Genomic DNA, 12,910 nt, shown 5'->3' with positions numbered 1-12,910 from the left:
TCCCTGACACATCACTAAGCCAGCATTCACCCATCCACATCACTCACTCTGGACTCACACAGGCACACTGCTCCACCTGCACTCACACAGACATCACTCACCCTGGACTCACACAGGCACACTGCTCACCCTGCGCTTACACAGACATCACCAACCCTGCACTGTCACAGACATCACTCGCCCTGGATTCACACAGGCACACTGCTCACCCTGCGCTCACACAGACATCACCGACCCTGCACTGTCACAGACATCACTCACACAGGCACACTGCTGACCCTGCGCTCTCACAGACATCACTCACCCAGGACTCACACAGGCACACTGCTCACCCTATACTCACACAGACATCACTCACCCTGGACTCACACAGGCACACTGCTCACCCTGCACTCACACAGACATCACTCACCCTTCAATGCACTGCACTCAATAGGTTTCATGTCTTTCAACCTGTCTAGACCCGACATTGCCTGGTGACAGACTCCAGTACATAACACCACGTCAGCTGGGGCCTCTGAGCAGCTGGGGGTGCTCAGCACAGACCCAAGAATGCAAGCAGCCCCCCCCCCCCACAGACACTGGTGTTATTGTAGGCGGTTCGTCACTGCAACAGCCTACGCTGCAAAGGAAAATGGGACTGTGCTGGCATTCAGCCACTTTTTCCTGTTCCTTGGTATCTGGCCTTTTTCTTGAGCTCATCACTTTAGTCCCTTTGTAAAATGTAAAAAAATTTAAATTGATACTTGTATAGCGCACTACTCCCCCACAAGGGTCTCAAGGCGCTTGTACGAATACCGCTGTGGAACCCATCCTGGCTTTCCCTGTGAGGTGTCCACTCCTGGGCACCCCCAAGGTGGAGGCCAGGCATCCTTAGCGTTGTGGGGGCCGTTGTGGAGATTAAGCAAGCTATTGCCCAGAGTTGCAGAGTGGGACTCCATGATTGGAATAGGCACCGAGGCGAGAATTATCAGGGCCGTGGAATTTTTGAGCCCAAGACCCGCCGAGGCGGGGAATTGAACCCTGGTCCCGGGATAGACCTCTGCATCAGGGTCTGCCACTCTAACCATTGAGCCACACTTCTCCACTCCACCTTTGCCCACCCTTGCATTGTATCCAAAAGCCTCAATAACATGTGGGAGTGACAGTGAGTGTTGAGGCCTGTAGTCTCTCACACACAGACTCAACTAAGCACTGATCTTCCCTCGGTGCCTGGAAGCGGTCTCCTGAACAGTGGTTACACGCCTTATCTTCATCTTCTTTAACAAACTGACAAATCAATGCAGTACTCGCGAGGGGGGTGGCGGGGGTTTGCGGGGGGAGGGGGTCGCGGTGGAGGTGCGCCAAGGGAGAATAACATTAAGAACACTTACCTGACCGCCTCTGCTCCTGGTCCGCGTTGGCGCCTCATCTTCAAACCGGACCAGGAACAGCAGCACCGAGTGGCAACCCCTAAGCTAATCTGCAGCGCCAGGGCACAGTTAATCCGCGCCCGCAGCACACCCATTAGGAGTCCGAGGGGCTCCTAATGGGCATGCGCTAACAAGTTAAAACACAAGTGCGCATGAGTGGGCACGGTGCGAAAATTCACCCTCCGTCCCCACTCATGCGCACTTGTGTTGTGCTGCTGCCAGCTGCCCCCATGTCTGACAATGCATGTCAGTCAACATGATGCCAGACCGCCCAGGGGGTGGGCGGGCTGACGTCATGCAGGCTGGCATGCATTGTCAGTTCTCCCTCGGCGTCGGTCTTTGAACTTAAGTAAACTATTCAGTTTACTTAAGTTCAGAAACGTCGGAGCTGCGGGCGGCTGCGGGCGGGGGGGGGCTACGCCCCCACGCCCTAATGGACGCACTGCGTCTGCACACAGCTTTAGTAATGCTGCAAGATTGGTCTGTCAGACTGCATCAAAAAGACCGTTTGCACCGAAGTTTCTGCAGTGATTTATTTGGCCTAGTGCCCTACCTTGCTGTTACATCTGTTCCTGTTGCTGATGTAGAGACAGACCTCCGTAGTAAAAAAAACACTGGTAAAGCGTCGGTGAGGCCTTTTCTCTGGGTCCTGGGTGGCCGTTGGTTCCCTTGAGCCATCTCTCCCTGGGCTTCTCTTTTACCACTTTTGTCCCATGGCCTTAAACACTATTTCACTGCCATTCGGTAACAAAACTACTGCTCCTGTTCACTTGACTTTACAGAGGTAGCAAGGCCAGGACGTTCTGGTTTTCTCCAGAAGGTGGACTTATGTTTGGAATTCAGTATTTCTTCTTTTTAATAGCATGTCTTCATTGTGAGGCTTTAGTGTGTTTCAGAGAGAACACAGTGCATATACAGACGAAGTATTAACAAGCATTGGCATAGCCAATAGGTCTCGCTTTGGGACCTTGTAAGTATTTAGTTATGCAGCACAATATCCTTGGTGCAACAACATCAACTGTTGCATGGCTAAACACTTAGAAGGTCCCAAAGGCGAGACCTATTGGCTATGCCAATGCTTGTTTAACCAATGTGTTTTGTTTTGGAGTCGAGTGGATGTATGTGGGGTGGAGTGGAAATTGTGACTTGGATTGAAATTATTAGGTGTGGAAGTGTGTGGTGAAATTGTGTTGTGATTGTGCTTAAGTGGTGCTGAGCTGACAAATTGCTACTAATTCTTTCAACATGGAGATTGGTATTTACTTTTCTTTCTCTAACTGTGAAGGGAAAGCATTTTGTAAAGTGACTATTGTGACAAACTTGCTCGGGTAGAGATAGTGTAAAAGGAAAGGTTGTAGGATGCCATTTTTTCTAACACAACAAAATGTAAATACCTGTCAATGACCTGTACAAATTTCATATATATTACGAGTAGTTAGGAAAGCTGAAATCGCATTTTTTTTATTTTAATTTTGAACAAATGATGTTAACAGATTTTAAGATGATCAAAACAAATCCAGGCACTTTACTTGGTGCTTTGCAAACGATACTTATTTGTGAAGCAGGGTTCCCATACATTATTGTTTCTGTGCTGTATAGTTTTATCAGTAAAGCTGCCGGACTGTGCGAATTTAGTGACCATTTCAAAGGTTAATGTGCAGTCTATAGTGTGTGCTATCCCACCATTCTTTAGTAATGTGTGAGAGACCGAGTGCTCCAAAGTGCACCACCAGCTATATACCACACCCTTACCCCTCTCCTGCTAAATGGGCATAGTTTGTTACACTTGTCCTTAGTGTGACACTACAGTTTTCATAATTCCTATGACTTCTGTGATATAACATTGATGGGAGCATCCCACTCTGAAAATTGTTCCAGCGCTACCGCGTGGAAGTGCAAAGCTCTACGGCAAAAAAATAAGCTAAAATGCGCTCTTCCGTACCTCGTTTGGCAGATACCGATTTTAAAAGAGTCATTAAAGGATGGAAAAACGTAATGGCTGGGATGCCTGCCTATCTCTTTTGAACGAGCAAGTTCTTATGGCCAAGGACCGAGCTAGAGCCAAACATTCGGCCCAAACAAAAGTTCAATATTTCTTGACTCACGCCCTACGTGTCAGACTATGTATTTCTGTGTTACACTAGAAAGTCTCTCTTAAATCCATTAGGTGTGGTGTAGAGTTTTCTGTTAGTATCCAATGTTAGACACCTGTATGCAAGGGTTATACTTTAATTATACAGACAGTGGCACGGAATAGTGGACGATAAGGGTGTAATTCTGCACCCAAGAAAGTCTCCATAAAGTAGGTCCATGTAGAGAACTTTGAGGCAACTGGAAAGCAAAAACGTTTGTCAAACACGCATGTACAGGAAAACGTCCTGCATCCTACTCAATTACTACTTCAAGTTACTGTAAACAGACATTCTTACTTCATGCAGTGCCACGTTACCAGGTAGCTTCAGGTCACGTTACCAGATGGCTTGATGTCGCAGAGTAGCCAGTGCTCCAGTTCTAGGCTTTTCTTTTACAACTCACAACCCGCTAATTTCAGGAGAATTCGTGAAACAGGAACAAATTAAGTGCCCCCTGACTACGAAGCCCAGAATCCGTTTTGGCGCTAAATTGAGCCACATGAGTTTATCCCTGCGTCCTAGGTGTTAAGAAGTTATTGAGCAACCTTAGCAAAGGTGATATTAAAAATAAAAGAATTAAGCGCCCAGTGGCGGCCATGTTAGGTGAGGACAAACCAAACAAATTTGTCCTAAAACCAAATTCTCCTTGCCCAAGGCGGGCAGACCGTGGACCTAAACGAATTACATAACAGAAGCACTAATAACGTTACACTGGGCTAGCAATTACCCTAAAATACTAATAGGATCCTAAAAAAGACTGGTGCACAGTGCCAACCTGTTGGTCTGGGATCTGGTCTTCGCCACTCGTCTGGTGTCAGCATTGTTAGTAGAGCTGCAGATGCGAGACTCTACTTCATCCTGGAGCTCGTCCAGATCGTCTGCCATACTGAGCATGGAGGGAGACCTGGAATGGGCGGCACTAAAAAGTGACCACCCAACTGTTGCCTTGAAACCACGTTGGAGGTTGTACAGAAGCTATTGACCCTAAAGCTTATACAGATCAGAGGACTGAGAGCACCTTGCAGCCGCCTTAGCCCTATTGGATGCATTAACGAGAAGGAAGTGCTGTAGCGACAGGCTCACAGGCACAGTAACATTTCGGTGCAGTTTTCATTCTATTTATTCAATGGTGTCAATTAATACTAGAGATGAATAAATGCTACCTGTGCACACACTGCATACCCGGGTACGTGCTCCCAGTCATTGTTTAGCTGCATTAAGAATGCCTTTACTAAACGAGCATTGGCCTCGCGGCCGTGAAAGTGACGCGGCCGCGAAAGTGAAAGTGATCGCGCGCTGTGGGAGAGAGAAAAGGGGAAAAGCACGCATGACAGCCAGCAGCACTGGAAAAGCGGACATTGAAAGAAGAACACAGAACGGGGGCAGGGAGCGGGAGAGAGAAAAGCATGCAGCGCAGGGGAAAAGCACGCATGACCGTGAAAGAAGAACACAGAACGGGGGCAGGGAGCGGGAGAGAGAAAAGCGCGCAGGGGAAAAGCATGCATGACAGCGAGCAGCACATGAAGGTGACAGCAACACGGGAAGCAGGGGAAAAGAACACATGGGCAAGTACAACACAGCGTGAAGGAAGGTGGGTGAGAAGTACACAGAACATGGGGGTATGCATCCAGAGGGAGCACACAGGGAGCAGAAGGCGACGGGGAGGATGACTAAGAAGTGAAGGGGCGTGCCGCGCGGCTGTGAAAGTGACGCGGCCGCACAGCCGTGAAAGTGAATGAGCCATGATGACAGAGGAAAGCCAGATGGCGCCTCTGCTCGTAACGGTGCGTAACCGTATGCTCGAGGCCACACAAAAAGCTGTGCTCAGCTTTTTAAAGCCCACCCGCTAAATGTCTCGCCAGAGCAGCGCATGCGCTGGCTCAGGCGAGACCTGAAAACTGTTAACAATGTATAGGTCAAGTGGGACCTGGACATGTCGGTGGCAACAGTGGGTTCGAGATTTTCATTAATTTGGAATTCTGTTTCTTGGTTTAGATTGTTTGTGTTGCTTCATCAGGTGCATCCTTCAGTTGTTTCCTAGTGTCTTGAAGGTTTGTGCTGTTCGAAGATGAGCAGAAGAGAGGTCCAGACGGAACTGGACAAGAGAAGGCTCTGTTTTTACTCTTGTAATTGTTTACATTTGAGTGTTGAAATGAGTTCTGTGAATCTACTCCTCAGACCTCTATATACTCCTAAGATGTTGAGGAGTTAAGAATGAATGTGGTGATTTAAATGGATGACTTTGTAGGTAAGACGTCCTGTTTTGAATTTGATCCCTAAAGAGAAGGGCAGCCTATGTAGTTCTTCGAGGATGAGCATAAGCTTTCGTGTGGAGAGCAGGAGTCTAGTGGTTCAATGAAGCACTGCTTCAGTAAGTTCTTTATGGGGGCCAACTTGGATTTTGAAATCCCAGTTAAATGTGCTTCTTTAGAAATCAGGGTAATAAATCTAGTGGGCCACAAATTAAATGCGAAGGCTCTAACATTTTCTTAGGGTCGAGATACAACCCTGAGAGTTCTGTAGTGCTTACATGGGAAGACCAAAGAACACAAAAAGATTGGCATCTTTGAACATTGTTATCCCATGTGGGCAGTTCTGTGAATTATCTCCTACAAAGGAAAATCTTCAGTACTCAGATCGCTAGGAAATGTTTTCTAGTACGTAGACAGGGGGGACAAACATGTTAGATGTTACAGTACGTCACATATGCTGTCATAGGTCTTTCATTTGCCTTGGTTTCTAAGTGGCTCTTTCTACACCTGAGTGAATATTAACAGGTTTAAGCGCAAGCTGCTCACTATGTGCTAAAACTGTGATGAAATCCAAAAAGAGTTTAAACGCTCAAAAATACAACATCCAAAAATGAACCTGGATGCAATCGCAGTAAAATGATTTATTCTGTGTGCCAACTTTTTTGTTTTTCAAAGAAAATATAATCTCAGTTAACAGGGCTGCTGGGACTCAGTGGCATGGTGACACGTGCTCGGCAAAGTTAAGGGGGGAAAGAGTTGGAACTCCAACTGCATTCCAGAGTCTACTAGTGAAAAGAGGAACTATTGGTGTTGGGATTACAGCAAAAAACATGGTATATTCACTCCGAGGAACACATTTTTGGGTCTCTGTCGTATGGACAGCCATTTACAGCCAAAATTCACAGGTGAGGAGCAGCCACGATATATCCCTCTATACCCAACGCTTTCCATGGACAGGTGGAAATTGATGCAAGCCTCTTCTTTAAACCACCATATCTCACAGCAGTAGAAAGAGGCTGCAAACGTTTGAAAGCTGCGTGCTCAAAGGATGGGTGTTTAGTGGAATATATTCATGTAATTCTGTGGTCTCTGTACATTTTGTAATGTATTTTACGTTTGTGATCCAATGACCGTCTTCAGAGCTTAAGTATCATTTCTAGTCACATCGGATGTTGTTTGGTTCATCAGAGCTGAACTTTAGTTTGTGTTTCTGGCTCGCCCAGCCTGAGGTGAAGCCAGTGATTTTGGTATGTCACATTGGCTATTTTCATTTAGCTCTTTTGTCCATTTCTGCCTCCTATGTCTATTGATATGGTTTGAGGCAGAGTGTACAGAAGTATTTCTATTTTCTGATGAACCTCTGAGTGATTCAACAATGTGACAATGCTTTGATCCGCTCAAGTAGAGTGTTGAGAGTGAACGCAGAGTGATGACTGAGTGGGAGCGGGTCGTCTTAGCACCACTGTTCATCACTGTTCATCAGCAAAGCTTCGCTTCATGGGATAATTATCTGTATTACTGACACTTTGGCGATGACCTAAAGGGAGAGATTTGAGAAGAAGAAAAAAATAAATCACATTGTAAGAGGTGAACACTTTCAGTGCATGAAGTTGATGAGATTGAAAGCAATAGGCTCAAAAGAGCATCATTTAGCTTTCAGTCGACTGCATTGGGTTAAAGGGCAAGGTGTTGTGACATGATTAACTTTTCTGAAGTAATTCATGCAGTGCAGCCTCACAGAGCAATGTGTGTGGTGTCCTTCCCTGCAACAAAGCTTTTCTCCAGAAACCTGTTTTCATAGTGGAGTATGTTAGGTTGCATCAGGTTGGGTAAGGTCTAGAAGGTGAATCTCTGAACCCCACTGTTCTTGTATGGAGTTCGGGCGGGGTTAGTCTTTGAGATGTCATTTGGTTGATCCTTTACTGTACAACTGCATTTTCGTTGCTCCTTCCTTCTGCTGGTCTTGTTCAGTAAAAACTACATGTGGAACTTTATGCAGTGTTACTACATAGAGCATGGTATTTTGTTCATATGTGAGAGTTCTTATCTTGAGATTTTGGAACCACCCCTTTACTGTAAACACCACACACAGTGGGAGAAAGTAACAGATTGGTTGCGTTTTTGAGTATTCTTTTGCATGCCAGAACACGCATCTCACCCTCCCACCGAGTGCCAAACAGGCTGTACCCGGGTAAGAACATGGCACCTTGGCTGACAAAGCTCACAGGCCAACTTGAAGATGTGTACTTTTTCACGCAATGCCATGTATTGCACATCCACATTTGCAAAAGGACTGTGCACGGTTGAAGTTTAAACACTTGTTTTGCATTCCTAATGTTTGTGTGGTGAGAAAGAACCATCTTTGATATGTGTTTGCATAGTTTCTGGAATTTTGAGCAGAAGACCTTTTCCCTTTATTTTCAAGTACCAAGAAACCATTAGTAAACGTGCGCTCTACAAATAGTAATACCATAACAAGCGCGCAGCAGCTATTCTTGTTGATCACTAAATCGTCCTCTTAAATTTTCCTAGACTCTTAATGTTTTTATTATTACATGATGTTTCTTAATTTTAGTTTCTTTCTCTTATTTTCCAGCCATTTATTCATTGTTGGAGAATTTGACCACGCAGAGTCGCCAAGATAGCCGGGCCAGGTAGAAAACGTCCAACCCCTAACCCAGACTCCATCACCGACCCCACTGAGCCGTTTGTGCCGATCAAACGGGTAAAAATGTCCAGCAGTGCAGGTGCCACTGGGCAGAGAAGAACCTCTCGTGGGGTCGATGATGCGTCCAACAAGAAGAAACTGAAAGACCGGGCTAACCTAGAGAGTAAAGAAGGAAAGAGGTTGTGCAGCGGTGATTCGAAGAGAGGTACGACTTGCGAGACATTTCACTGCTCCATATATAAATAGTTATAAATGCTCAAATCTCTTTTCAAGCTTTGCTGGAGAGGTTACAGCCTAAAAAATATCTATGCTCTTTATTAAACGTCAGCAAATTCTGTCCACTTCAGTGACATGCAGTCCCCCATGTTTTCTCAGAAGTTCTTCTGTTGCTTGCATCGCAGCCTGTTCTCAGACTTGTGCAATGTATATTGATATATTCCCTTCAGATGCAAGTCTCTACTCCACACAGGTCTGTTTAATGCAATTTGTTATATCTGCTTTTTATCAATCTTGTAGTGGAGCATTTTTGAGCAACTGGGAGGAGAAAGTGCCAGTTCTGGCCCAGCTTAGAAAGTGGTCTCTAGCAACATTTGGCTACCTGAATAGGATTTGATGCCTGAGTTTACAAACTGTTTCAGAAATTTCTGTCCCTTTCTGGGATAGACTGAAGTCAAAATGGAGAGGAACCATATTTTACAAGGAATTACTTTTGTGATATAAATTTGTTGCTTCCGTTTTGCTGCAGTCCGAAAACTTCTCATATTCCTACTCTGAATGAGTTACATGGAGTGTTTCTCAAAGACGTCCCTTGTGATATTATGAACCCTGTAACTTTTGTTTTACTGTAGGTGTTGGCATTGCCTTTTTTGAGAGCTGATGGTTTTGTAGACGAGACAAGGATTTTGCCATCCAATCCGGTTACCACTTTTACAGTTGATATTGTGAGATGCCCCTGCAGTCAGGCTGGAAATTCATCCATTTGGTGGTTAGTTGCAGGACTGTAGGAAAAGCAGGATCTTAAGCAGGGTGGCAGAGAACAGGCACGTTAGCCAAACAGTGAGCAGGCTGGGACAGGGAGTTGAGGGGAGAGAAAGAAAGACACACAAGTCCAGGAACTATGATACCGGTAGCCTATCGCAGACTAGAGAAATTCAAGGTGCGTTGGTGTCCCTAATGCTGAAGACTGCCAGTGCATGGAAGGAACCTAGGAAGTTGGTGCTGTCATGCCGTGCTCATCTGTTTCAGCTCTATGTACAATTTGACATAATATCATGAAACCGTCCAGGTCTATGGTACTCCTTAAAAAGCTTCCTTGCAGAAGTAAGAGCCTTTGTAATGTTATAGGTGATCACTGTGACCCAGTTATAAATAAGACTGCTTGTTCATCTGCCATTTTATTTGTTCATTTGCGTGGCCTTGGCAAATGACCACAAAGAAAACAGGTTGTAAAATGCATAACGCATTGCACAAGTTATCTTTTTCATTAAAACAGCTAACAAACAATTACCTGTATCTTGATAGTAATATCTTTAGCAGCAGAAGCCTGTCCTGTAACAAAATGCTACTCTATTACAATCCATTTTTTATTCATTCCCAAACTAAGTAACCTTTGCTGTTGGTTGCACACTGTCTCAATTTCCGTTCTCTTCAAATGCAGCAACTATTTGTTTACGGAATCCAGAAATAGTTGGTGGCCTTCCAGTGCTTGAAGGCTTTTCTACATTTCTTTAAAGCCTTGGCAAGTGTTTTTTTCCCTTAAACATCTGATACATTTTGTTATACGTTCCATTACAACATCAACAGAGCAAACCGTGATATGTGTAAAGATCCCTATATTGACCATTTCATATCCTTGACATTTTCCCCATACAAGCATAGTGGTCTGCTATGTATTTGACAGTCTGCTTTTATCTCATCGTGACAGGATCTCAACTTATATCGATTAGTCGTGGATTGAGTGTCATATCCCAGTTAGCTCTGTGACAGGAGCATTAAAGGAAGGGGGCTGTCTGATTGAGTCACAAAAGGTGGGTGTCGCATAATGTAGTAGTCCAGTTGAAAAATAAACTACAACGCAGAAAGAAAAAAGTGCAATGCGAACAAAACTGTTTGAGGGCCATTATCTAAGTCCATAAACTAGTTTGCCTGGGTGGGCTGTTCATCAATAAGCATTGGAGTCTTAACTGTACCTAATAATGTCTGAAGTATGAATCCCCGAGTCCAGGTGCAGGTAAGGAGCGACTGGTCTGACCCCTCAAATCAAGAGATGAATGAGGGCCCTAATCTGGGTAACTCTACGGAGCGACAGCCGGCATCTCCCCGCCACTCTCCCCATCCATCTCCTCTCCTCTGGTTATATCTCCGGGATCATCAGAAGCTTCTCGGTCTGACTCAGAGGCATTTACCGACTGCTCCCAGCTCCCTAGGATTGCGTTCTGAGGCCTAACGGGCATCTTCCGGATCCCTCTGGCTCCTCCCTGTGGAGAGCTCTCTCCTCCACTTCTGCCCTGGACTTAACGTCTTGTACCCATGTGTCACATCTGGGGGCTACAAAGCAAACAGAAGGAGATGATGGACGTAGTGTTGAAAATTTTCAAACACTCCGCCCCAGTCACAGATCTGGGTTGAATGCATCATCATTCTTTAGCTCACTCTGCCACCCCAGTCCAGGCACAGCTATAAGCAAATCCATCTTTACCCAGTGCCTCATGGGAACAGTCCAGTCGGGGCTCCAATAAGGGGTTAGGTGGTGAGGTGTAGGCTTCCTAACTCCAAATACCAAGCTGGTGCTTCGGCCCAAACAAAGTACTTCTACCAGCCGCAGGGAATGTCTGGTGGGTGATCTTTCAGCTGGGCACTGTCCAGGATAGGCATGGGGCCCTACGGTGCACACCTATTATGGTGCCCTCCCGAGGGAACCACACAGTAAAAGCTTGGGCAAATGTAATGACTTTTTTTGTTTACATTTTTGCAGGCACACAGTAACCATGAATCTCTTTACAAGTGTTTAGCTCCATAAAAATATTCAGACTTAAGCCTTGCAGAGCTAAGGAAAATGTATCCTACGCATTAGAGGTGGACGAGCCAACAAATTAATAGGGAGAGCCGAGCCAGAGCGTTTGGCTGAGCTCTTAAAAGCCCATGCATGAGCTGAGCCCTGAAAAGGTTTGGCACGTAAATTGTGCAATAAACCCCATATAAAACCATAATAAAGGACAGCTAGAATGAGTATTCTCTCTGGGCACACAAATGGGATATTCTTTAGAAGTCCTTTTCACGATTTTCAAGGCCTGGGATTGTGCATCAAACGACTCTTTCTTCCCTTTTCCTGAACACCAGATGCAACCAGTTCACTTGCTGAATGGTTACGGAGACTCGCTCGCTAATGATTGGCCTGATGTTGGACAGGTCGGGTGTGTTCTTTTGTGTCTTTTATCCCGCTCTGATACCGATCATAGACTGGGCTGCTAGGACATGCAGATGCCTCTGGTTTGAGTTTGCCAAGTCTGGTTCTCAGACGTGCTTTGTCTGGACATGAGGGACCTATATTTGCGTTCTCCAGCAGAAAACCTATGTAAGGTGCTTGGTGCACAGTTCTGCGGGTGAGTGCCAATGCATACGTCTTTTCTTTGAGATAGTGAATGTTTTTGCAGCTTCTAGGTAGTCCAGCAGTCCTGTAAATCATACATCAAAGAATAACAGAAAAGCACTCCCTCAGCCCCAGAAAAAAGTTCTCAAACATGGCTCCAAATCCCTTCTTCGAGGGACTTGGCTGCGTTGGGAGACCGCATTCTCGAGGGCCTTGATTGTTGAGATGCCTGGGCTAGAATGAAGGGATCCCTGCTCAGCATTGCACCTTTGTGCTCATGAATGAAATCTAAGCCACACAAGCAGTGACTGCCTTCACCGTGTTTGTTAGATTTTGAGTAACCAGAAGTGCTTCAGCAGTTAAATCACAGAGGGCAATTAAGAGATAACAGAATCCGATTATGAACCCATTCCTTGTTTGTGATAAATGGGTTCTGTCAAAAAGATCTCCTTGAGCACTAGAAATGTTTTGTTTGCTGGTAAAGGCCTCTCGTTTGTCTGCATTTTCCCTAATTAGCATAAATACCCAGGGACCTCTGCAGCAGAGGTCTCTGCAGTGCTTCAAGTACTCTGCTTGAAGCAAACCCTGCTAGCATAGATGAGATTCTCCCCCCCCCCCCCCACCCCATCGGTCTGACTGCAAAATATCCTCTTGTAACTGAAACCTTTTACTCTGACACAGTTATTTTTAGTGGAAATGTTTTGAGCTGTATTTTCACTTTAACCAGGCATTAGAGGTATCTAGACATCACCTTCTTTAGTTAATCTGTACAGTACATGACCGAAAAGCATCCATTGTGTGTACATTTGTTAGCAGTGCTTCCACTATTCTGGCGTAAACATATACTTTTCCCAAAA

At 45.4% G+C, this 12,910-nt stretch overlaps 1 protein-coding gene across 11 annotated transcripts in view; it reads left to right on the top strand.

Moving 5' to 3' along the window:
* The window catches only part of USP19 (ubiquitin specific peptidase 19), a 377,062-nt gene that overhangs the window by 26,157 nt on the left and 337,995 nt on the right, over positions 1–12,910 (top strand). For 6 of the 11 annotated variants that reach the window (XM_078661823.1, XM_078661822.1, XM_078661821.1 and 3 more), the window contains exon 1: positions 8,397–8,669. In XM_078661823.1, coding sequence (XP_078517949.1) covers positions 8,528–8,669 — 142 coding nt within the window. In that variant the 5' untranslated portion in view covers positions 8,397–8,527. Of the gene's footprint in view, positions 1–8,392; positions 8,670–12,910 lie in introns of those variants that run through there. The other 5 variants (XM_078661825.1, XM_078661824.1, XM_078661818.1 and 2 more) reach the window with 1 other exon arrangement.

The sequence above is a fragment of the Lissotriton helveticus genome, chromosome 9 (assembly GCF_964261635.1).
Source record: "Lissotriton helveticus chromosome 9, aLisHel1.1, whole genome shotgun sequence".
NCBI lineage: Eukaryota > Metazoa > Chordata > Amphibia > Caudata > Salamandridae > Lissotriton > Lissotriton helveticus.
This window is presented reverse-complemented; position numbering and strand designations above follow the sequence as displayed.